This window comes from Lampetra planeri, unplaced genomic scaffold (assembly GCF_965212315.1).
Source record: "Lampetra planeri unplaced genomic scaffold, kcLamPlan1.2.h2 scaffold_1142, whole genome shotgun sequence".
Classification (NCBI taxonomy): Eukaryota; Metazoa; Chordata; class Hyperoartia; order Petromyzontiformes; family Petromyzontidae; genus Lampetra; species Lampetra planeri.
The window spans coordinates 4532-30440 of record NW_027613854.1 but is presented as its reverse complement, the minus strand read 5'-3'; the positions used below and the strand labels follow the sequence as shown (position 1 = coordinate 30440).

The following is a 25909-nucleotide window of genomic DNA, read 5'->3' as shown; positions in this document are numbered from 1 at the left end:
GTCTAAGCTAAGTCCTTTAATAGACTTAGACATCGTAGGGTTTCTAGACTGCTCATCCCATCCCGGGAACACAGTCACGTACAAGCAGGAGGATTCGATGGCCGAGGTCTCGTCCTGCTTCTCATCATTTGCACTCACTTTCCATTTCGTTCGTTCCAGCCATGTTGGGTCATACAGTTCATAGTGCAGATAGAGCAACATCCGCCCACCGTCCAGGCTGTCTGGTCTGGGGGCAAACCCTTACATAATATATCCACGTTATACTTATATAGAGGAATGAGCCCCGGTGATACTTTGACAAAGCTATATTGATTTATCTCCTCTCCTCCGGATGATGGATAGTACTGCCATGCCAATCACTTGTCCTCCAGAGTTCACTCAGTTGCCCAGATACCACGACTGAAACACTAGAAACACACTGTGAACACACACACACATATACACACACTTTATCATCTCATGATAAAGTTGGTTTGTGTCCACAAAGTCCAGGGCCTGGTGTGGATTTCATGGTGAAAGCTGACGTACAATAAAGTCCATAAAAGACCCTGTGTCAAACAGCGTACGACTTCAATCCAAGCACATTTCCTCTGTACATGTCAGTCAACGTGGAGTGGATCACACATGTCAGAGTGTCAGTCCGAGGCAAACAGAGGTCGATGTAGGTCAGGACTGACTCAAGGAGAGATTTGTAAACAACTGTTGAAAACACTTCTCAGTTTTCTTAGCAGGAGGAGGCGCTGTCGGGCCTTTCTGTGGATGCTGCTGCTGCTGTAGTCAGATATATGTCGTATGTGCAGACAATCAAAGTGGTCTAAGTGGTAATAATGAACAATGAACATCCGGTTTCTAAAAAACTACTGAAAGACCAATGATGCACAGGCTGCCCATATCTGTCCAATTATCTTGGCAGTAGGAGAAATCTGGGGGATGAGGAGGCGCATATATTGTTCGACAGATCATCATAGTAAGAGGAAACGGATTAGAGGCATCTGTTCACTCAAACATAGTATATGTAGAGGGACAGAGAGAAAGAGGGGTGGCAGATAGTCGGAGTGGGTCATACAGAGAAGGTGTGTGCAGTGATGGGGCAGCCTCGTTCCCTCTGGCAAAATGGGCCGAAAATAGCATTAATTGACTGTAAAGTCCAAATAGTAAAAGGTCTTTTAGAGGGATTATTGGGGCGTGACCACAGAACCGTCAAACGTTCTGTTGCAAATAGTCAACAGACAAGAAGCATATTGAAAAAAATGAACTGCCAAAGATTTGTTTTGTCTTTTGTGTTGAAGTGTACCGGGATGTTGTGTTTGTTGAAAATCCTCCTCAGTTTTTCGGATCGACCGGAGACATACGGGACGACAACGCTCTCCCTCTGGATGTTGTTGTCCTCTCTGTCTGTGACCTTATTGTAGGATTTGGTGAAAGCCCATTTGGGGTGTCCACAGCTCTCGAGTGCCTCCCTGACATGGGTTTTCTCTTTGACCTTTCCCCTCTGACTTTGTAGGAGCTTCTTGTAACTTCTTCTTCAGTGACTCACAAGCAGGGAGGGGGGGGGGGGGCACTAAGACCCATTATCAGCAGCATCAACTCGGTCATCTACAACACTGCGAGACACCTGCGACCTGGCGCCCATTGTCGCACCGCTGGTGGGGAACATGCTACATCCCATGAAGACCTCACAGGACTTCACCAACAAGGTTCGACCCCTAAATGTGGATCCAGATGAAACCATGTCTCGTATCATATGAATTCTCTTTTCACGTGCATTTACAAGATCAGTGCCACCCTGACTGGACCAACCTCACACCAGGACAGCTCTGCTCCCTGCTGGAACTCTGCCTGACTGCTACATACCTCCAGTACCAGGAGAGTTTCTAGAGGCAGGAACATGGAATGTGTGATGGGCTCCACAGTATCTCCAGTTGTGGAAAACCTCTACGTGTAAGAAGCTGAGAACAAGGCTCTGAAGAAATTCAACATTGTAAAACTAGAGAAATCCCAACATTGCAATCTTATTTTTACCCTCTTTTCAGTGTTTCTAGTCTGCTTCCTGCGGGGAGGAACATCGATGATGATCAGATCATGATTACAAACACCTGCACAACTGGTCAGCTCCCACCGCTCCCAGTGGCCCTCCCTATGCTCGGGGTGACAACCACGGCCATCTTGTTAAACAAATTGAAAAACACTTTCACAATTTATCAGCAACAATGACTGCCCATCTTGTGTGCAGCCTTCACGTTAAGAGGCAACCGAAAGTACTCCTCATTGACGTAACCATCAGCTTTACATACCTGAGCTTGGTAGAGTCCACCTGGGTCTCGTGGTGCGACCCAACGAAAGAGGAGCGATTAGCAGGGGGCGGTTCCAGGGGCTGAGTATGCTGTGGGTGTTTTCATGGTTTAGTGATTTAAATGTCACATGTTGCACTGGGTTAGTCAAACTAGACATTGTCTCATTACTTGTGTTCCTGGATATAATTGTCTCTCATGTATAATGTGTGTATATAATGTATAATAATAATAATCACTCTCACCATTTTTAAATGTCCTTCTCACATTTGTAAACACTGAATAATGTCATGAATAAAATGCTATTACTCATTTCATCTATCTCTCTTGTCACTCTGTTTTTTCATTACCTTCATTTTTCATGACATAACAACACTGATCTGGTCCAGTGACAGGTCATAGCAGCAATTAACAGTAACAGATCAGTCTGCAGATGACCCATGATCATCATATGTTTAAACTTCAGCCCAGCCATTGATACGATAATCCTCCAGCACCTGGCAAACAAACCTGACTCCCCAGGCCCTAAAGTAATCAAACATCCAACATTTGATGAGTCTCTCTTTTTTCTATTTAGTTCTTATATTTAACAGAATTTGTTCATAGTTCACCTAGTTTTGTTATTTGGATGTATACAGATAAAATCATTTCTATTTGACCGATGTTCTTGTTCCCTCTGTCCCCTAACGAGGGGACAGTACAGGGTACGGCGGTTGTACCATCATTGATCAACAACAAGATATTACACACACATACATTTGGCCACTTACTCGGGGATGTAGGAGAAGTCGCGCCCCCATCTGAGGACGTAGTGGCCTTGGACTCGGCAGATAGCTGCGGCCTGGAAAGGGGCGATGGGGGAGGACCAAGGGAGGGAGCTGGTGCCGGGGGGGCCAGCATTTGAGAGGAGATATAGTGACTGGGCACTTAATCTGGTTACTGCCATTCAGCTGGAAAAGATGCACACCATAAAAAAGGTTCATTGCGCTTAAAGTTTCTATTTTTTCTGTAGAAAGAACGGGGCTTTTTCTCAAGTCAAGGGATGTTAGTACAGGTACATATGACCCTACATACGATCTGTGTCATTCCATTCTAACGTTGTTATCCTTCTCCAACTCAGTGTTAAATACGAATATCGCCATTGGATCTGATCATCAACTTCATGTTGACGTCACAGTAACACGTTAGACGTATGTGAAGAGTGATACATGATTGTCATACGTTGTTTTTTGTCATATATGAACATTCCAGTACCTAATACTGCATCGCAAGTTAGTTTGTGTCAGAATATCAGTGCATCTGTCACATCTACAAGGTACAACAACGGGTCAACCATGTGACTCCACGTACTCACCGAGCTGGTGGTTTGGTTTGCAGGGTCACAGGCCAGTGACACCAGGTCTTTAACGGGTCCTGGACCAGGTGTGGAGGATAACGAATAGCTCCATGGGGGAAGTAGGATGATGACGATGGGAAATGAAGTGATGAGGAGGGGTGGCCGTGACAGGCCTGCAGAAAGAAATAGAGACAGACAAACGAATGATTGTGTGTGTGTGTGTGTGTGTGTGTGTGTGTGTGTCTTTGTGCATGCATGTCCGCACTGGACTGACCACTGTGAACAGCGATGACTGGCCGGTGGTGCTGCGTGAAGGAGCCCAGTCTCGGTGAGTCTTCCTGTGTGAGATGGACTGTCCAGCTCGGCCTTCTTGACTGGAGGAGACAGACCTGAAACACACAGACACTTTTACACAGCGTTGCCAGAAGCATTGGATTTCACTAAACATCTCTGCTAGTGGTCACAACGTAGGAAGGTCTGGAACAACTTGGGATTGTTTACCATCTCAGCTTGTTACTTCTGTTCCTGAGTAGTGAATAAACGCTGACACTCTCATAAATAACAGTGTCGCTTGTGAAAAATAGTAAAAAAAAAAAAAAAAGTTTAATGTATGAAGTTAATCCTTTAACTGCAAAATGAAGTCGGCACACTCAACAATGTTCACACAAGTTACACAGAGATTACTTTGACATGTTGACTTACTTAAATTATTACTTAGACTCGTAACTTGGTAGTCAGGCTGCTTTGTTCTGTTGTGTTGCAGTAATGGCTGTGTCTGGATACACTTATTAGTGTGTGCGTCCCGTGTGCACCGCTTCTTATGTTTCTTTCACCTCTGAGGATAGACGGGGTTGCCAGTATAAGGCACCTTTATTTTGAAGGTCATGGGCTGAAGATCTAAAGCTTCAAGCACCTTAAACTTCTAACTGAGACTCCCATTGTCTGCTGGTCCAATAATCTGATTACTCTCAGCTTTGCTGTGGTAGTTTTCATAAAGTCAGTGGTGTATGTACGCCGACAGGGAGATAACTGTAAAGACAGTGAAACACTCAATGATTGGACAAAACAAATTTGACTGTGAACTACCGCTGTCTGCCTTGGTAAAGTTTTAGTTTTAGGTTTTAGTTTTAGTTTTAGGTCATATACTATGGAGGGATGTTCTGTTTTATGGGGGTGGTCAGTTAATATCAGTATATTTAATTGTAATGTCTCAATAGTCGTTGCTGCCTTCACTGTTTTCAAGGTCTAAATGTACCCGTTCTACCACTTGTCAGGAATCTTTCAGTAACGTTAAAGCTCTGTTCTGCTCAGCTCCAGTTCTGTTACTGACACTCCACAGGTCTTACCTCCTTCCATGTCATCAGTCAGTTTCTGGAGCTGCTGGCCGGTGAAGAAGGTGAGTGGTAATACTCCCCTGCTGGACTGTCGACGTCTTCCTCCATAGAGCCAGACTTCTGACGTTTAATCCTGGAGAAACATGTAGACATACCAGTCACCAAACTACATAGTAAACCACCAGTCTTTGGAGGTAAATCTGGTCACTGTAGCAACTACAGTGTAAAGTCTTCCACAATATCAACATCGCCATGGTGAAGATATTTCTAAGGCCATGTGGTCCGCCACACAGCCTTCTTTTTTTTCATGGAATATTAAAATAAGACACGTCATTCCATTAGCAAGCCTACAAAATCATCATGTAACGATGGCTTGAGACAATGAAAAGAAAACCAAGAGAAAACCTCTTGACACAAGGTCAGCAAAATAGGACTGAATGTAGTATAAATCTGTCTTCATCTTCATCATTCAGTGATGAAATTTCACATGTTTGTAACACGTGTGATGTGTGTTTGTTTGCTATCTGGGCTGATGTTCCGGAGCTATGTAGCTCCAGGGGACAGGAGGGGGGCGGGTAAGTGTTCGTTGGTCTGAATCAATTTGACAAACACTGTTCTAGGTAACAGATGCTGATCAAAGCACTGGCCCCATTACTCTGATTTCATGAATGGACTCTCTAAACATCTCTGTATTGCTGATTGTTGAATACTATCGTATTTTCCAATGAGAATATCTAGATTACATTACCTCCTTTTTGCAGTTTTGTCCATGAACATAAGATGGTCATGTGACCTTAAGGCTTTAAGGTCACTGTTATTGGAACTGAATTATTGAGAGAAAAATTGGGATCAGAAGATCAGATTACCCGCTAGATGAGGTGCTGGCCAGTGATCGTCTGAGGCTGATTGGCTGGTTAAGATCATAGGCCAGATGACCTTGCAGCTCCCCCATGGAGAAACCCGGTCCTACCACTGTGACAACTGGAGCTACACACACATATTAGTCATGACCTGCACAGTGATCTTAATTTCAAACACCACAGTAATGCAAAAAGAAAAAAAAAAAACACTACACTTGCGCTAAAATTGAAAGGCCATGCTGTGGAATAAAGACAGGAACGATCCCCAAAGAACAATAACTGAATTTATTGTAGCACAAGACCAAAGATTATATTCAACAATAAAAGACGACCTGCAAAGAATAACAAATAGAAATAAGTCATGTGAGCCTTAAGCAAAACTAAAACTAGATCCTGCATCTGATCTGATATCTGCAGCCATACAGCTGCACTCAGCTGTTGAAATCCATGTAACAAGTTCACTAAATATACAGTGTGTTAGAATTCCTTGTGGCTTCATGGTGGCCGTACAGTTAGCTGAACTCTAGGGATGCAACAATATTCCATATTTTTATTGAACCGTTCAATATGCCCTGTTCAGTACGCAAAGGTAAACAATGGTCGCAAAACTTTATCAAGTTGGTACAGTACAAGGTGTGAACAGACACACATAGCAGAGCAGAGCACTGCTTTCTAAGGAGGGGTGTTACATCCTTAGAATAAAGCGGTTGGACCTTATCCGAGCTCGCTTTTCATTATGTTTACATCGAAACCGTTACCATGGACCAAAAAACCATGATGCACCATGGGAAAAGTGTATCATTGCATCCCTAGTGAATTGTACTGGTGAGGTACTTACTTCTAGAAACCTGTACCAGTTCTGTGACACTGAAAACTCCTGAAGTGACAAAACTCTCCTGGAACTTCGGTGCCATCTGTAAAACAACAGCAATTGAAAAGCATGTCAGCGGTCCTAACAGCAACCTAGAGACCCAGTCTACTTGAGCTTCCATGTAAACAGGACCAGATTTGAAATAATCCAGAGCTGTGTCACACCACCCTATCCATATGTTAGAAATATCCCCTCAGTAAGAATGTCACATGGTGTCAACATGTTGCCAAATGAACATGTCAGCGACATGATTTGAACTTGTACACTTTTATCTTGAAGTTTCATTAGTCATCTGAGTACACGGGGCAATTTTATCTACACATAAAACATGTATTCATTGTTTCAGTAAACATGATTAATAGTTTACACGTGATCTCCTGAAGGGGTCTTTGTTCAGACAGACCAGTTGAACCCTGAAACCATCTCAATAATTAGATTTAGGAGTCAGGTGGATCAACCTTGAGTAGAGTCACTTTGAGTAAAGGCACTTGTACACAGGACGGCAACCTTTGTGCCTCCCGTGGGTGATCATCAATTTTGATCGTCATCATTTTCCACTCCCTCTTTTAGTCAGAATGACACTTGGATGTCTGGATTTGCAAGGTGAACACAGAATTGCGGCTCTGAGACTCTGAGTCTTTTCTGTGTTTTCTTTGTTTGCTTCAGGTGTCAGCACCTCAAAGTGAGTGGATCTTGTTACTGTTTCACTCCCTTTATTTAGTTAAAAATCACATTGTGGATGGTTCTGTTTGCTCAGCACACAAGGAAGTGACGCTCTACTGTCTCTTCTCCATTTCAGTGTAATCTATACGCCTGGAGTGTGAACGACAGCCTGTTGGAAAACAGAGGAAAAAAAGATTGTTGTTTTGGTACGTGAGGCCACAGAGGTGGAAATCATATAAGATCAGCCTTTTATTGTCCCACATCGGGAAAATTTACAGACATTACAACAGCAATGTTGAAAGAAAAGTATTACAATTAATCATAAACATGTTATATTTACAGGTTTAAACAAAATACTCCAGACTTTAAGTTAGCATACAATAGACAATATATACAATATTATATAAACCTAACAATACACAGATGAATTGAAACAAAGTGCAATAATGTAAGACAGTGAATGATGCAAGCACAGTGCAAGTATCTGCCACACTGCCCGAGCACAAACTGAATAGAAATGATGAAATTCCAGTTCGACATAGATAGACATTACAAAAGTACTACAGTAGTTTACAATAAGTGCAGGTAAAGTCCATCTGGTTGTACAATGAGTGTGTGTGTGTGTGTGATCTACTGTGAGCAGCTCTGGTTGTACTGTCTGACTGCAGCAGAAGGATGGATGTGTGTGACCTCTCCTTCACACTGAAAGAGACCTCCAGTGCTGTCAGTAGGTCCTGTAGGGCAGCGGGCCCCTAGACCAGTTTCATATAAGACATCATTTTCGCGGACCGGTCTTCATGGTGCAGCAAATAAACACGAAATTAAAACTATACCGCCAGCATGAAAACAAATACCTAATAACTTATATAATATGAAAACAAATATCTAATAATCATATAATATGAAAGCAAATAGGCTCCACATACCATGCAGAGCGGCATTGGTATATGTGAATCACCTGTACATCCAATACGCTGTCCAATACGACTCCTGGTATTGTCTGTTAAATTTATTTTTCCGTGAAGTTATAGGTTGCTCTTCCCTCCGTGGGCCTTTTCTAGCAAGTGGTGGTCTTCATCTCCCTATCACAGTGACGTGTGTCAAGAAGAGACACGCAAAAGACCGGAGAGAATGTGGTCATTTTTCAAAATAAAACACCTCTCACAAAAACCTTACACAAAAGTGTTTTTTTTTTTTTTGTGAGGCCTGGTGACACATAACCCAGACCGGTATCGGTCCACGGACCGGTGGTTGGGGACCACTGCTGACAGCTTTGTCATCATCCTCCTCTCTCCCATCAGTTGTACTGCGTCAAGGAGTACTGATCTGACCTTCTTGATCAGCTTAAATCTCCTCCTGCTTGCAGCCGACAGTAGGGAAAGTCGGTCCTGAAGACAAAAGACCTCAGTCGTCTCCACAGAGAGACACCCTGCTTCCCTTTCTGGAGGGGTGTTGCTATTGTCTGTCCGATCCAGTTAACTGTTCAAATGTACAGTGCTGTGATAAAGTATTTGCCCCCTCCTGATTTCTGATCCTGATTTACTTTTTCACATAGGGCCAGATAGGTTTTGATTTTTTTGTGCCTTAATAAATGGAATCAACATTTCAAACGTGTATTTTGTATTACCTTGGGTTGTCTCTGTGTTGTATTAAAATTGGTTTGATGATCTGAAACCTTTGTGAGTGGTAAATACGCAAAAAACACAGAAATCACTTTATCACGGCACTGTACACCCAGGTATGTGTAACATCAACATCTCAATATCCCCTCCCTGGATGTTCACAGGGTGTCGGAGGGGGGGGGGGGGGGTGTTCCTTGGTTTTACTCATTGTTCTGGTGCTTTAGTCCAGACTGTCCCGTGTCAGTGTCCTTATTCCCTGTCGTGGTCATTTGTGATGAATCTGACGAGTCGTCAGAGAACTCTTGCAGGCGGTAGGGTGGTGTGTGGACATCGGTGGCCCGGGGGCCACAGATGAACCCACCATGGGGTGTAGGAGTCCGTAGGACGATGTTACGTTCACCGCCTCCGGTCCTGGGCCCAGGTACCATGCAGGATGTCTTCCACAGCTGAGGTTCTCCGCAGCTTCAGGTTCAGTTGAACTTCACTCCAACTATCCCACAAAGATGGTCTTCTCAGGAAGCCGGAGCTGATGTCCTCAGGACCTGCAGCCTTCTCGTCTTGGTCCTCCTGAGCTGCAGTGTGGGGCGACACAGGCTGGAACAGGGGGCTGTGAGCTGGGTGGGCTCGGAGGCAGTCGGGGTGGGCGTGAAAAGCCAAGGTGAGAGTGGGGGGTGGGGGCCGTCCGGTGTGGACGAGGTGGATTTCTGCAGTGAGGACAGATTGGGGGGCACAGCAGGTGTTTGATCAAACTACTGGTACTACAGGGATGGTTTTCAGGCCCCTCCAAACTCCACCGGCGTAGTTGTGCCTCCTCCTCCTCTAGCTGCCTCTCCATTCTTCTTTCTCAGCTCCTCCTTGTCCTCCTCTTCTCTTCAGGAGAGCCTTTAGTACGTCAGAGTGAATCCATAGTGTGTTAAAGTGAAAATCAATGTCCCCCCTGTGACAGTCACAGCCTTCCTCCCATACAGTCCAACTCCCAGCCCACCCTCTTCACTGTGCAGGTGACAGCTGGTTGTGTGTACCAGAGGTTTGTACACAGGAACGAGATGAACCAAGTGTTGATCTGATCTTCCCCAGGGGGATGAGGCGTATGCAGAAGGTCCGATGGGTTCTTGTAACATACGGGGTGAAGGTGGCAGCGTGGAGGACAGGGAGGCATGATGTAAGTCCCTCACTCACGGTGTCCATGTTAGCAAAGGGCAGGGGGGGGCGTACACCAACTTACACCAACTCTCACTCACAAACACTGTCAGCGTGCACCAACTGAAATCCATCCAGCATGACGATCATGTCTGATGTGGGTGTGTTCAGCCGAGTCCCCGTAAGCGCCGACAGCTCGTCCTCAAACATTCCCCACAATGACTGACGGGAGGACGGGCTGGTATGTCGGCACCTCCTCCTCCTCAGCTTTGCGGGGGACATCAGGCCTCTGTCTGTGAAGCACCGGTGGGTTATGTGGTGCGATGAGGTGGCCCCTGGCGTAAGAATGGGTCCCTGAACGCAAGCGGGGACCCGGACACAATCGACAAACGAGTAAACAAAACAAAAAGGAAAAAACAAAAGATACATGGTGATTTTTAACCCCACTGTGTTAAGAATGTAATCACACAAAGTGATTAGAAAACAAGGGTGAAAACTAAAATAGAATAAATAAAGAGGGTTCAGCAACCGTTGAGTGTCCTGGTCACTTTCTGCGGTTGCAGCCCTGTGCACAACAACCATAAAAGGTCCACGTGAATGGAGCACTGATACGTGGATTATTATGGCTGTCAGACACAGGACAATGTATTTTACACATACAACGGGGGGGGAGTATTTGATCTCCTGCTTTTTTTTATTAACTTTGGTTATGTATGAAGAAATGTTTCATTTTAATTTAAAGAAGTATATTTATTTTAATGGAGAGAGACCAAATTTCAACAAAAATAAAGAAAAAAAACATTTTACACATTCACTGAAGTAACTATTTTGGGGGTTTTGGTCTGTTCCTCTTAGTAACTCTGGAAATCCTTTACTGTTCTTCGCTGCAGCTTGGTGGTCTGGAGACTAGATCCCTCCATGGCCTTACCGAGCTTCTTTTGCCACTCCTCTGTTGCCTTGGCAGGATGGTTTGGGTCACTGTCATTTTTGGGAGACCCATCTTCAGTGTTGTTTCTGGGGGACAGGGGGTTCTCATCCAAGCTTTTACTGCACATGACCCCGTCCATTGGCCCCTCCATGTGGTCAAGTCGTCCTGTACACTGAGCGGACCCTAAACATCATGTTTCCACCTCTGTGCTTGTCTGTGAGGATGGTATGAGAGTATTCATCTTCCTCCGAACCCCAGCAGGTCAAGTATTTTGGTTCCATATCAGCACCTCCTCCCAAGCCTTAAGATGTCCTGTGACAGTGGTTTTAACTGAAGATCATGAACTAGCTCCTCCCATGTGGTTTTGGACTGACCCCCCACCTCTCTCACGCGACCAGATCTTACATGGAGCTTGAGACCGAGGGCAGTCGATGGTCATTTTCTATCTGTTCCATTTCTGAATCATCGCGCTGGCCGTTCTCACCTTCTCAACAAGGTTCTTGCTGATGGTCATGCAGGTCGTGCCAACCCTGTGTAGGTCACCAGTCTGTACCTCTTGTGACACCTCTTTGTTTTGCCATGGTGGGGGAGAGGTTGAAATGGAAGAAAATGATTCTGTGGAAAGTTGTGCAATCTGAATTGTAATTTGCGTGACACATGGGCACACAGCCAGTCGTTGGGGTCCAGATTTCTGGTTGGGTTGTAGGGGATCCAATTCTTATTTCCCACAATGCCATGCAAATCAAGTTCTGTCTCTCTCTCTTTATATAAAACAACCACAGAAAGTGAGTTCATTTCTTTGGAAGTGTCCAAACCTCTGACAAATGCAGCAGGGGATCAAATACTTATATCTCCAACTGTATGTATTCACAGGACAATGATTTTGAAATGTTACGGTAAGTTGTATAACTTGTTACATGATGCAATTTGTGTTACACGTCATGTTATAGTAATTGAAAATAATACAGTGTAATATGTACTGTCATTTTGTGTTCACGTTACCAGTGGTAGCTGTTCGACCGTCCTCCTGATCAGAACCCACTCCGGTACGACTAGGACTGCTGCTCAGCTCTGCCTCTACAAAGACAGAGACGATGATGCTTCAGAACGGCTTTCGACAAAAACATTTCAACACTGTGCTACTCATCATTCACACTGGGAGCCAGGGAACCACTGTTAACTAGAGCCCATCTGGATGGAGATGGGAACACAGCATTAGCATGACAACATGTTGAACTTTACACGTGCTCCCAGACTCCAGCGCACTGTGAGCAAAGTCATCGGAGCTGCCGTAGTCGAGCGCACTGCCGTGTTGTAGTTTCCTGTGAAACTTCTGTGAAAATATCGTCCTGTTTCGTTCTCATGAACTTAGAAGTAAAAAACATTGTCGTCTTGTTCTTGTGAATATCATGAGCTCAGTGCGTTGTCACACCCCCACTGCACAGGGTTCAAGGTCAAATGAATATCAGTAAGAATAACGTGTGTGCTGGAACAAACCTCTCTCTTGAACATAGTAAGCAAGGTAGAGGTCCAGCTCTTTGATGGAGACGGAAATGTGTCGAGGCTGGACACAAAGGACTGGATTGGAGCACTGGCCCCCCTTCACCAACCGCTCACCATCTGTGCTTTCCAAAGGGATGCCTTTAAACAGGATGACCATTACCAGGTCCAATCTCCAGACCTTGGCAAATACAAACACAATAACACGAGCATGGCTCAGGTTTAACAGTTTATAGGAATAGTTGATTAAAGTTGGGTCAGTTGGGCATCAGTGATGACAAAAAGTAGAAAACCTCAGGAGCTGTGGTCTACAGAGATAATACAGACGCAATATAGTATTATACATGGAAGTGTCTTGCATTCACCAAATTCAAAATAACACCATGTCTTAAAATTACGGCATCCTGGTCTTGTAATTATGATACAAAAGATTTCATAATTTTGAGATAGATTTGAACTTCTAGGATCAATAACACATTTGCCAACAGTTGTAAAAGCCTCTTGAGTACTGTATCTGCTATGGAAGTAGTAAGATCCTAGTAGTAAGAGCCCAGACTAGCCTAGACAGGTTTGTGACAGTAAACCTGATAGTGTGTCAGTTAGGACACAGGAATTATGGAAAATTATGGAATTATTTCTCTTTGACACTCAGTATCATCATAGAAAAGTAAAGGTAACACATAATCATCATTAAATACTGGTATGTACACACACATAAGTTACTAAGAAACACTTAAATGTGTACCAAAATAATACCAGTAATAACTAGTAATAATAATAGTAATAACTATGTAACCGGCTGGGACACAAGTGTGCACCACGAGGCTCCTAATGTTCATACTATGGCCCTTTGTTTGGAAAATGATGATTTTGAAGAGTTTTATATTTAGAAAAAAAATCAACAAATCTAATGTTGTAATGTGTAACTTCACCAAACTGAAGTGTGAAAGGATCTTGATGGTGCTACAGTGTGAAATACTGAATTTATTGAATATTACTCATTCCAGTGCTGCACTTTTCTCAAAGTTACACACAAGTAAAACAGCGCATGTGATCAATCAACACACTGATGTACTGATGATGGGAATCAAACAAGAAAACAGGACTCTCTCTTCTTCTGTGTCTTTCTTTACACACAGATTGTAATCTTGTGGGACATGAGATGGCGCAGCCTCACCCCCCCACCCCCACGTGACCCCTGCTTTATTTGCACTAGCAGTTAAAAACAAATACAATATACAATGCAGAAAGCACTATTTTTTCTTTACACAAGAGTTCAGTGTTTTACATGAATGAACGACAGAATAAATAAACATACCACAGTAATCTGAGACTTTTTTTAAAGTTGATCGGGCCCCAAACTCACTGTGTAAGGACCAAAAGTGTCCCAGCTGGTTGCACGTGGAGGCCAATGTCACTTCTCCATCATCAAATGATCGATCATTTTGATGTAAATAATGTTGCAGCTTGTTGTCTGACCCACGATGATACATATGAGGATAGTTTGTGCGCTACCAATGGTTTATAAATGCGTTACTGATCATGGAAGTTCAAATCTGTCTTCTGATAATTATAACCTTCATATCTCAAAATTCTCTCTAATTGTCTCATATTTACAACATCCTGATCATGTAAATACAAGATAAGGTATACATTTTTTTATTTGGTGAATGTAATGTACTTCTATGTAATGTACTAGATCAAAAACATGGTGTGTCCTGTTGACTACACATTTCAGCAGCTCTGCCGTTGAATCTACATATTAAAATAATAATCCGCATACGCAATACGCATCAGTACTATCGATACATAGAGACATTGGAGATGGAAGGACTATGTATTATTTGTGTTCATAAGGTGCTCTCATTGCTTAGTTGATAGTCTCACTTGACAAATTATGTTTTTATGTGTCACTTCAGTTTACAAACAAACAAAGCCAACAGAATTTAGGGTATATGAAGCTGCAAACATGTCATGTCAATGAATTGACGAAGAAGGCCATGGAGGTGGAAAGGAACGGACTCACAGGTCTGCAGAGTGACATCCAGCAACATACTGCAGCAAAGAGTGGACTGCCTGAGGAGACGCCACGAAAGACGACGGCTTTCTATAGAGATCCCTACACGTTTACCAAGAACCTCTGTCAAGGAAAAAACAGGACCCTCGAAGCCCTTTTTAGGGAACTAGGCTCCAGGGCCCCACGGTGTCCCATATAGGTTCTATAAGAATGCCCCAGGTGTCCTGAAGTACTTCTGGAAGCTAATGAAGTAATGAGGGCGGCATGGGGAAAAGAAATTATACCAAGGGCGTAGTGAAGGGCAGGAGGGATCCGAGTTCCCATGTTCTCACACAATCAGCCTTCATAATGAGGAAGGAAAGATCTTCCTCAGTGTTGTAGCCCAGAGGCTCTCGACATTCCCACAGAAGAAACACTTTGTTGACATCTCTGTGCAGAAGGCAGGGGTAAGAGGCTTCTCAGGAAGTCTGGAGCATGCAAATGTCATCTGGCACCAGGTACAAATGGCCAAGAGAGAAAAAAAAATCCTGTGTGATCTTGGTGAAAGTCATCCTCGAGAAACCCATCACAGGTCTTGGCTGTTGGTACAGTGGAGACCTGAAGGAAGTTTGGCCTTCTTATGTGGCCAGTTTCTATCTATGAGGTGACTTCTTCCCCTGCTGGTCGGCGCCCAAGTCAGGAAGTGGTTTGGACTATGATGCCTCAGTGTATGAGAACAGGGCTCTCCGTCTGCCAGTCTCCAGCCTGGTGGAGGGGTACAACTGTACCAAAGCCAGGCTGGAAAGGACCCTCACAGAATCCCAGGATCCATTTGTGTGACGCGCTGCCCCAGTCCTAGGAACAGGAAGGAAATGGAAGCCAACTGCAGTAGTAGTGAATGCAAAGACTGCTCTCAGAGCCCGGAACATAACGGGGCATGTGCAGCATGGCAGAGGGGGCCTTGGGATGGGAACAACAACTCCCACATGGAGAAAGGCTGCTCCAGCTTAATGGCTTAATGCCGCCATCTGGTGGTGGAGGAGGGGCACCATCAGGAGGAGGCAGCAAGATGCGCCAAATCAGTCTTTCAAGCCCAGTAAGGTCACTCCGAGTAGGAACCATTATCAGGAACCAATGTCCATCTGAGGTTTACAAAGAGCAAGTCTATAGAGTAGTAGTAGCCTAAGGGAAATACACCTGGCGCCATATCCAAGTGCTGAGGGGCTCTGACTTCTTCTTCATCTTCTGGGCTAATTCCTGCTGGCGTGTTTTCATCTTTGAGCTGACGGGCCCCGTGGGAGGATGCCACTGATGAGGCATACGAAAGGACAAGGCTGCCTTACGTCAGCTTAGCAGCTGAAGGGTGTCTGAGGATGAGGGTGTATTGTGATAAAAGGACAACCTCCAAAAAAAGACATCTCCAACCCCACTCAACTAGACCTCTCTCCAGTGCTGTGCTGACTTCATAAGAGACTGAAAAACCACGTCCTATGAATTAATCTATGATATTATGTTGTCATGACACACATTGCATACATACAGATCTGCTGTCAGCTGGGATGACAATTATTGATTAGAAACAATCGAAGGAACGGATGTGATCAATGAGGTTTGGTTCTATTGGTAAAATGTGTCTGCAAACAGGCTTCTTGTTTTAATGTGTTACCCTTCACAGTCAGTGCCGGACACATCTTTGTGATAACCTTCTCCAACTCTTCCTCTGACTTCAGTTTCATATGACAGCTGCTTTGAATCGGTCAGCGTTGACTTACTCTTCTGGCTGATGCTGAACCACAAGATTTAGAATCCACTTACCTTGTCAGCTTGTCGGAGACAGTCAATGCGTCTCATTTTGCCTTTTTGGTCAGGGTTTGACAGGATGCAACAAGCAGCTTTCTTCCCGGTGATCGACAGGACAAAGTCTTCTCTGCATTCAGGTCTGATGTCCTTTCTCAACTTGGCTAACAGACGGCTGGCCCACTTTTGTTTTACCTAGACACAGAAGATTACTGTACAGAGGTGTGTTGACTCACCAGTGAATAATGTAGTATACGCTGAACAAAAATATGAGTGCATCACTTCTGTTTTTGCTCCCTTTTTTCATGACACAAAACTCCTATTTCTCTGCAATATTGTAAATAAATCGGAGTTAGCGAGCACTCCTCCTTTGCCGAGACAATCCATCGTGGCATATGAAGATGCTGATTTGCTCACGTTTGTTGCATGAAAATGTGCAGTTCTAACAGCAAAGTGCCATAGATGTCACCCGTTCCGTCACATCTGGTATGCTGACTGCCGGAATGTTCACCAGAGCTGTTGTCTGTGACTTGAGTGGTCAGTTCTCTACCATGAGCCGTCTCCAAAGGCGTTTCATACACATCCAGCATCTTCAACTCCAAGACTGTGTGAGACCAGCCACCAGTGCAGCTGCTGAAACATTCGGTTTGTGTGACCAAAGAATTTCTGCACAAACCGTGCACTCGAACCGACTGTAGTTCCTTGTTTTAACTGACTTGAGTGGGCGAATGGTCATAGTCGATGGCATCTGGCCCTTATTTCTTTCCTGAGTTGTACAGGGAAGAGGGCAGACAGCGTGTAAGGTGTTGTGTGGATAAACGGTTTCTGACAACAAGTTTTGGATCTCCAAGTTAGTCTCATGAAAAATGGGAGCAAAAACAAAAGTATCTATATATCTATATACAAATATATACATATATGTTACACAGAGAATCATCACATTTCTGCATGTTTGAATTTTGCACCACACAATAACATGTGTATCTGTAACCACCTCTGGCTTCTCCCCGAGAAGTTCATCTTTGACAGCCCTCTCTTCTTCTTTAGTCATCCTTTTCTCATGTTTTTTAAAGTACTTCCTTTTCCTGGCTTGGAGGTTAAACCATGTGTAAGCGAAGGCACGGACCTGGGGCAGCAGAGCCTCTATGAACGGATGGAACTCATCCTGCATGATGGACAGATACATATAAATATACAGTTGTCAGTAAACACACATACCCTACACAGGCATCCTACACCGCTGTCCCACAGCTGTGTCTTTCATTAACTACTTCAAATGTGACCAGAGCGTATTCTGGCAAACATCACTTGTTTTACTGTGGCTTATGAGATTCTCTCAGTAACCATAGCAACTTATACCAGCGGACAAATGTTCCTGAGCAGGATAAAAATCCAGGTAAGCTTTAATTTGTGTCAACAAATGTCCGTTGGAACCATTGACTGAAGACATGAATCTCACGTCTCAACACTTTGTCTCTGATGTAAATATTAAATGATTTTCACATATTCTATGCAGTGGTTTCTAAATGTAACTCCAATCCCAAGTTCCCTTGTTTAACATTTAACAGGAAGTGTAACTATTTCCATGACTTTATCAAAGTCATGTATCTAATCACTGATTAGTTTTATACATGGACGAATGCTCTCAACTGTACAGTGTCCTATAGGGGGGTTTCATACATCATCTGATGCCCTTTGTTGGACACATCATCAGTGATAGCACCTGGGGTCACAACCCTTACCCAACCCTGAGTTAACCCATACACAACCAAATCACAGCATTTACACAATCAACACACAACCAATATGAAACCCATACAAACTCTTAACACAACCCATACACAACCATTACATAACCCATACAAAGCCAATACACAACCTCTACACAATGCATACCTTTATACAACCCATGCTCAACCAACGTGCCTGACAACTAAGTTGACTCTGCTTGTAGACCCACAACTAGTTACCATGGAAACTAACGACTGCATGACTTTTGTAACTCTTAAATATACGTCAAAGAACGCGTCGTTTTCTCTGAACGAGTCTCACTCCAGTTTCATAGGGTTACTCAGCATAGGCAGGTACTACTCAGAATATTTTAAGCACCTACAGTACAGGACAAAGAATTCACTCCAAGACATAACGTACATTTCATTTGACCGTTCCTCCTTTTTATCTCAAGGAGTTCAACGTGTGTGCTCAGTCTCTGAAGTTCTACTTTGCAAACGCCAACTTTCCCTCTGAATGCTCACCACAGCTTGTAGTTTGTGTGTGTCTGACTGATGTGCTCGTGTGTGGATATGTGGTTGTCTCTCCCCTCCCCTCCTCCCTCACCAAAGGAACAAAAATACCTTTGCAGCTGACTAGCTTCAGTGACGCACGTCAGCGTTGTAACAATGGAACTAGGGGGTCGATTACCTGTTAGTAACACTGTTTGTTTTAACACATCACTGCTCAGCGACGCACTAGGATCTTCCCGTAAAATTTAGGTTGCTTGGGTTGCCAGTCTCCGTTCCCAGGAAGACTGTCTGGGCTTTGGATCGGTCAGTTGTTAGTTTTCCTGCTCATAAACAAACACAATGCAACATCCCTGTCTTTATTCACAGCGCAGCGTTTCCTTTTTAGAGATAATATTCTTGTATTCATCACACAGTTACATCAGTAGCATTTGTTCAGCTGCTGGAAAGAGCAGTGCCTCCTTTACTCCCCCCTCCTCTATCTCTCTCATTTCATTTTCTTTTCAATCACCCTTTGAACTGGGCTTTCCAAACCTCCCGGGTGTTAGCAGAGAGCGAGACGCCACAAGTCTGACTTGGATTCACCTTGATCAGGTGCATCTGAACCTTGATGATAGTGATGTTGACTTCAGCGATGTCAGCGATCACACTTAGTCTCAATCTCACTTCACGCCATCTCCCTTTCTTAAGCAACGCTCATGGAATACCCCCCAGGAACTAGAAAATCAGCGGAACACTGTGACACGGCTCTTAGATAGCACGTCTTCAATGCTCCAGAGCCGAGACAAGGTCAAATTAACATCACAAACCAGTGAGATGAATGTTACTCACTTATTAAAATATGTCAACAGGTGTTCTCTGAACACTAGACATCACTTAATCCACTTTAAAATCCTGCACAGGTTGCATTATTCAGGAGAAAGTTTACGTAAAATCTTTCCAGAGATGTCACCCGTTTGCAGAAAATGTAAACACACATATGCAGAGTTATTTCAGTTATGTAACTATGCTCTAGGTTAGGAGAATTCTGACAGACTAACTGGAGACCCGGTCCACTCCTGGTCACCGTATATTAGGCACATCAGAGAACTCTGAGAACCTATGGGCTACATAGCGCCACCTTCTGTCCTCTGGTCTCCTGGGGGAAGAAACTTGTTTTTAAAGAATGGTTAACTACCTTGACTGATACCTTCCACGTTAGAAGATATGTTTGTTCTCCAGACAAAGATCAAAGATAAAAAAAACATCTTTGCATCTGCTAAGTTGTCTTTTTTACGTCATCTGCTACACTAAAGTTGAAAGCTGACGCCACAATTCAGCCATGTCCATCTAAGTTAAAAAGAGAGGGAAGCCTCAAACACCATGACTGAAGTGTGGAAATGACACTGTTCACATTTCCTTCACTGGACCACATGTAAGGGAAAGTGTCTCATGAAGACGATGAACTCGTCTTTTAATGTATTGAGGTCAGAGGTCACTTGGTGGACCAGCGGCAGACGGTGTTTCTGCTGAGCCGCTCCAGCCGCAAGCAAACAAATGGTTAAGATCAACTCATTTGTGTAACGTTAGTGTAACAGAGCCGTTCTCATCTCAGCTGCTCGACTGAGTATCGAAAGTGTCATATTTCATAAATAAGGTTGTGTCTGTAGACAATTCATACCTAATTTGACTTGAATCACGGTCAATGCTGCAACTCATGTGTCTGTTGTGAACAAGCTCCTTTTTAGACCGTAGAATCACACTGATAATTCTGGTAGAAACAAAACTGATTTCAACGTTATGGTGCTTTTTGTACGGTTTGATTTGACTTTCATGACATCAATCCGTCTGGAACACAGATAGGTTTATGAGAGTGAAAAGGGGACAAAATGAGCTTTTTACTGGAGTTAGAGGTTCATCTTCACATTCGCCATCTGTATTCACAGTCACATCAGCTTCATCCTATTGTGGGCATCAAGCATCATGATGCTGCTTCATATAGGAAGAATATTGTTGTGAGATCGTTGACTGCTGAGTTATCATGATGGAAGAGTGACTGAATCTCTCATTTTGTCTCTCTAATGAGGACCACTGATGAGGATGATGAGGATGAGGAGTGAGGGACCTGCTGGTGTGTCTTCTCATCCTTCAGGAGGTCCAGAAGCACCAGGGTCTGAGTACAGTCATTTCTGTATTTACTCTGTGTACTGTTAAGACTTAAAGCCTCCCAGCCTCAGCTCCTGAAGTCACGTCGGCTGTTACATCTCTGAGCTGCTCATAAGAGTTCCTGTCAAAAGTCCAGTAACGCATAACGGCTAGTCAACTGTCACACACACACACACACACACACACACACACACACACACACACACACACACACACACCCTGCTCATCAGCAACAATCTTCACGCATGATAGATTAGTCATTTGTTCAGTTAATATGGGATTAATAATTGAATTAGAATAATCAATAAGTTAACCATTATAATAATTAATATGTTGTTTCACAATGTTTAGATGCACTTGTTTGTTTGTTTGTTTGTTTGTTTGTTGTTTGCACTTATATGAAAAGAAACATTGAACACTGAAAAGAAGAAAGAGATAAAACAAGATGTGTAGGAGAGGTCATAAAAACCCCAATGGCCCCCATCCTGCAAAACAACAATTACAAAACTATATGTGCTTCGCATAGACTTCGCATAGACTTACGCCTGTGCCTCTATACACACATACACACGCAGACAAATACAATAAATACAAATACAACAGGATCATATGATACCTCAGAGTACATACAGTATATTACATAATAAAGAGAAAAACCCAAATGTTTCAGAGCATCTATAAACGTTGCTTCACCTTTCTTCTAAATGCAGATAATGTTGAGCATGTTTCACTTAGATGTTTTAAACTGTTCCACAACACAACACCCTGATTCATACAGACAACAGCGGTTCCACAGAAGGCAATGTGCAAATCAGTCCTCCTTCTCGTGGACTATGAATGATAATAATAATTAAAAACAAAGAAATTATGAAATGCTTGGGTAAAGAAACCAGAAAAACATATGACTTTATACATCAAGATTCCTGTTTGACACTTGTTTACATCATGGATTGTTAGTATCTGTAATGTTTTAAACAGAGGTGTGGATGGAGCTAAATATGGAGAGTTGGTGGAAATTCTTACAAAGGATTTTTGGAGTCTGTGAACTGGTTGTAAGAAGGATGAGTGCTAGCCCAGATTAAATTGCAAAAAAAGATGTGGGGATAAATTAAGCTGTAGTATAAGGTTAATGAAGTACTTGTTTTTAAATAGGTTAGATAATCTAAGGATTTTGAGACCTTCTTGCACACAAATTCACAATGATTCTTAAAACAAGTTTCTCATCAGTCTTGACACCTAAAAGCTTTGCTGATGAAACATTAGAGAGTAAATTGTTGTTATATAAATGTTATTTTTTCTAGATTGAATGAGGCCCAGAATTTGCCTTATCAATAAGTAAGTCAATGTTACTGTCAGTAGCAAAGAGATTGGTGTCATCAGCAAATAAGTTTGGTGGCAAAATGCTTGACACTTTTAAAAATCATGTATCAATGAATCAATGATTCACGTAAATCATTGACGTGTATCAAAAACAACAACGGACCAAAATGGACCCTTGTGGAACTCCACATTTTAGAACATCTCACTGTTGTGCAAATAATTTTCAATCCTTTTGCAGAACCTTATAATTAAAACGATAACAATACATTGTTTCATACTAACATTTCATAATTGACAGTGTCAAAAGCTTTTGATAAGCCTAAGAATATTCCTAGAGCGTATTCATTTTTCTCGAAAGCAGTTGAAACTTTTTCTTTAGGATGCAAGACAGCCATATATGCACAACAACTCTTTCTAAGACCTTATTGGTGCTCATCAAAAATATTGTTGGCATCCAGATGCTTCAAAATTCTTGACTTGCTGACTGTAGATTGTAGCTGCTGTGTTTTTCTGACTGAGGACAGAGTCATAAAAAGAATCCCTGGACTCACTAGTGCCCCCTACCATGAGGCACCACAACCGCATGCCTCACCTAGTGGCTCCACAACCGTTTTTACGATCGCTGTATGGCACAAACACTGTCCATTGTGTACACCCACTGAACTATGGAAATTTAGTTTATATACAAGTGTCTGAACATTTCAATAGCGACATCCAGAGACATCAGTCCGGTCTCGCTGCTAGCAGCCAGCAGTAACTGTCAGACAAAAAAGTCATCTAAAGTTTAATGGAAAATAACTTTACAGTACAAATCCCTGAATATATGTAACCGTTTACTTCATTTTTTCCATTTTCCATTTTTTTTTCTTTCCATGATGATGTCCTGACTGCACATCACTGTCCATATAGTCCAACATTCCTTAAATCTACCATAATTATATTCTCACAGATACACTAAACTAATACCGTTTTGTCCGACTATGAAGCATTTACATCTTTTATTTGCAGGACCCAAAAAAATGTTTCAACTTAAAATTGTGGAAATCGTATCAGGAGCAGAACTGTCAGTTCTCTTTGCACTCACCAGCTAAGAACCTTTCGGGTTTTATCATGATATATGACATTTGATGTGCTTCTGCTATTTCTCTACATAGTGAAGACAACTCAAGAGTCGGGTTTGATCCGTGTATCTGTGGGTTTCTATCAGGACGGCCGCAGCTCGCTCCACTCCAGCCCCTGACTGTCCCAGCTGTGTGCAGGGACAGGAGGCCCTCTGTCGGCCTGCCACTCTAACCCATCTCTCAGTTCTCATTCTATCTGCGGCCATTTTCTGCTGAGTAACAAGCCCACACACACACACACATAAACCGACGAACCGGGAGACAGATCTGAGCTGAACTTTAACTTGGCCTTCCCCTGCCCCTCGTGACATAAGCGGGAGGGGGCAGCCGGCCTGCTCCGGCACAAAAGCTGCAAAAGTCAACAACTTTCACCCTCGGCTGCACGCCTCTACAAAACACACACAGGGATACATGTACACTGCTCCCACAAAAACACCGCTAAGGCTTTAAAACCACATAAACCAGTGGAATCGAGTGTGTGTAGCCAACACGTCACGGAGGCGGCACGTATCCGAACACCGTAGCAAAAATGACTACTTCAGCGTTATCACATGTAACAACAAATATACGACGAGTACCGTGTGTGAGCTTGAATTATATTTTGTGTGACTGTATTTTGACAAATTCGGCCAAAATGTTATACTCCTACATACGCGTTGTATCTATTAAATACCAAGTTTTAAAATCAGCGTAAACTGCTGGCTTCCGCCCTGCGCCGTGTGTCTGAACTAGAAGAAGACGCGACCCAACTCTAAAAGTTTAGATTTTCGACAAAGTAGTGAATGTCACGTACGTTCTACGTAAGCCGAATCTAAGGTCGGACCCTGACTATCTCAAAATATTGTCTAAAGTGGTTGTACACAGTGTGTCTCTGTTCCTTTCTGCAGAGAGTTTTGAATTTTCACCGTTTTTTTCAATGTGATTTCGTACTTGACTCCACCGACTGGCAAACGTCACATATCGGACTGAAATGTGAAGACGCTGCCGTGAACTGAACGACATAGTTGAAAACAGAGCGAATGTGTTTTCTGACAGTCTGACATATGGAGGCATACATGGTAGCTCCAACTGCATGACGTTCGCTATTACTACCCAACTACTCGCATTGCGTCTTTTTTTTCCCTTTAGGACACAGCTCACCAGAAGGAATGGGCACTACTTCATTGTTGTACCGGAACACATTTTGTCCTACCATTTCGAAGCTGAGCCGCCACCGAGGAAGTTAAATCTCAACGCCTTCCCATGTGGCTCGGCGCGTTCTTCTCATTCCATGTTTATTTCGGCGGATGTTATCGTGCCAGCTGGAATAAATCCCCGGTGCTCGAGACCAGAAACGTCCCGCGTCAAGCCTCAGGCTTCGCGGCAGTACCCCCCCCCCCCACACACACACTCACCCCCACCCCCACCCCCCGTCTGTAGGCTGCGGCAGAGCAGTATAAATGCTCCTTCTATTTACCGTACCGTGGTGGAGCCTGTGCTCCCTCACACTGCTCCTCTCTGCACCCAGCAGCCGACAGCAGCATGTCCTCTAATATTTGAGATTGTTTGTCTCTAGTATTTCCTTTCATTCAGTCCTCCCCACTGTTAATCACTTCCCTCACCTCTTTTACAATTAATTTATGAATGAATGTGTACATTTTCAGAATATACTGCCAATTTACCAATTCATTCACATTTGCTTTGTGAACGTTGTTTCATTGTACCGCCATCGTAAATGTCTTTTGTGCATTAACACACAAGAGCAAAACATCAAACCCCAACACATACAAACACCGTATATGGTCTTAAAGAAAATGTTGCATGGCTAATAATGTTATGTCCAGTATGGAGGACAGAACCTGATACATATATAAAGGGGTCCCTGCATGCTTTTTATAAATTCAACTGATATGACTTGATACTGTCATTTCAACCCCCAAACACAAAAAGGGTCCACTATCCTTGAGGTTTGTTGTCCAGAGTGGATGTCAACTTGTCGTGATAGTGCGGCCAACCTGTGAGTGGCACCTGCAGGAAGTCTGTTCCTGAAATAACAAGGCTACCTTTCCATCTGCTCGACACAGCATTGATGCAGAATGTTAGCTGACTATTATGACGCTTTAAACCTTGTATCTGAAATTCATGTTGTAGCTGACCTACAACGGTTAACCTCAAAGGTTAAACATCCTGGCTTGCATGTCTAGAATTTGATCCACATGTTGCAGACTTACTATACTGAAATATAAGAATTACTGCAGTAACAATACTCTTTCACCAGCCATTCAACAGCTGTTTGTGCTAATAAGTTAATACATGAAATTAGTTTGGACTAACCAGCTATCATTATCAATCTATCCAGTATCTCTCTCTACAGTGTGTGTGTGTGTGTGTGTGTGTGTGTGTGTGTGTGTGTGTGTGTGTGTGTGTGGTGTGTGTGTGTGTGTGTGTGTGTCCAAGAACAAAAGAGAAGCAGTTGCTGACTCAGTCTCTTTCAATCTGCAGACTGGCTCCCCCTGGAGGCCTAAACGACACACACACACACACACACACACACACACACACACACACACACACACACACACACACACACACTGCCTTAGGCTGCGTCATCAAGTAGAAGTTAAAGGATGAATACATTGCTGAGAATATGACTAATAGTAACCAAATGCAAATCTTTATTAGCTGAAAGCAATTAATAATTTGACTGAGTCAGCAGAGAGTGGGATGTACGAGCACATGTCTCAGACACCATGGTCCTGAATACAT

General features: G+C 43.3%; 1 protein-coding gene across 1 annotated transcript; it reads right to left on the bottom strand.

The window, feature by feature from the left end:
• Positions 1–378: 378 nt before the first annotated feature.
• LOC144738740 (nuclear factor 1 C-type-like) lies at positions 379–25909 on the bottom strand. The gene is given in 17 exon segments (XM_078621730.1): positions 379–399; positions 2295–2383; positions 3062–3217; positions 3220–3241; positions 3646–3698; positions 3701–3800; positions 3891–3971; positions 3973–4016; positions 4974–4994; positions 4997–5094; positions 5828–5948; positions 6660–6735; positions 12043–12122; positions 12543–12726; positions 16357–16533; positions 17333–17503; positions 25880–25909. Coding segments are annotated over 17 exon segments (1524 nt in total).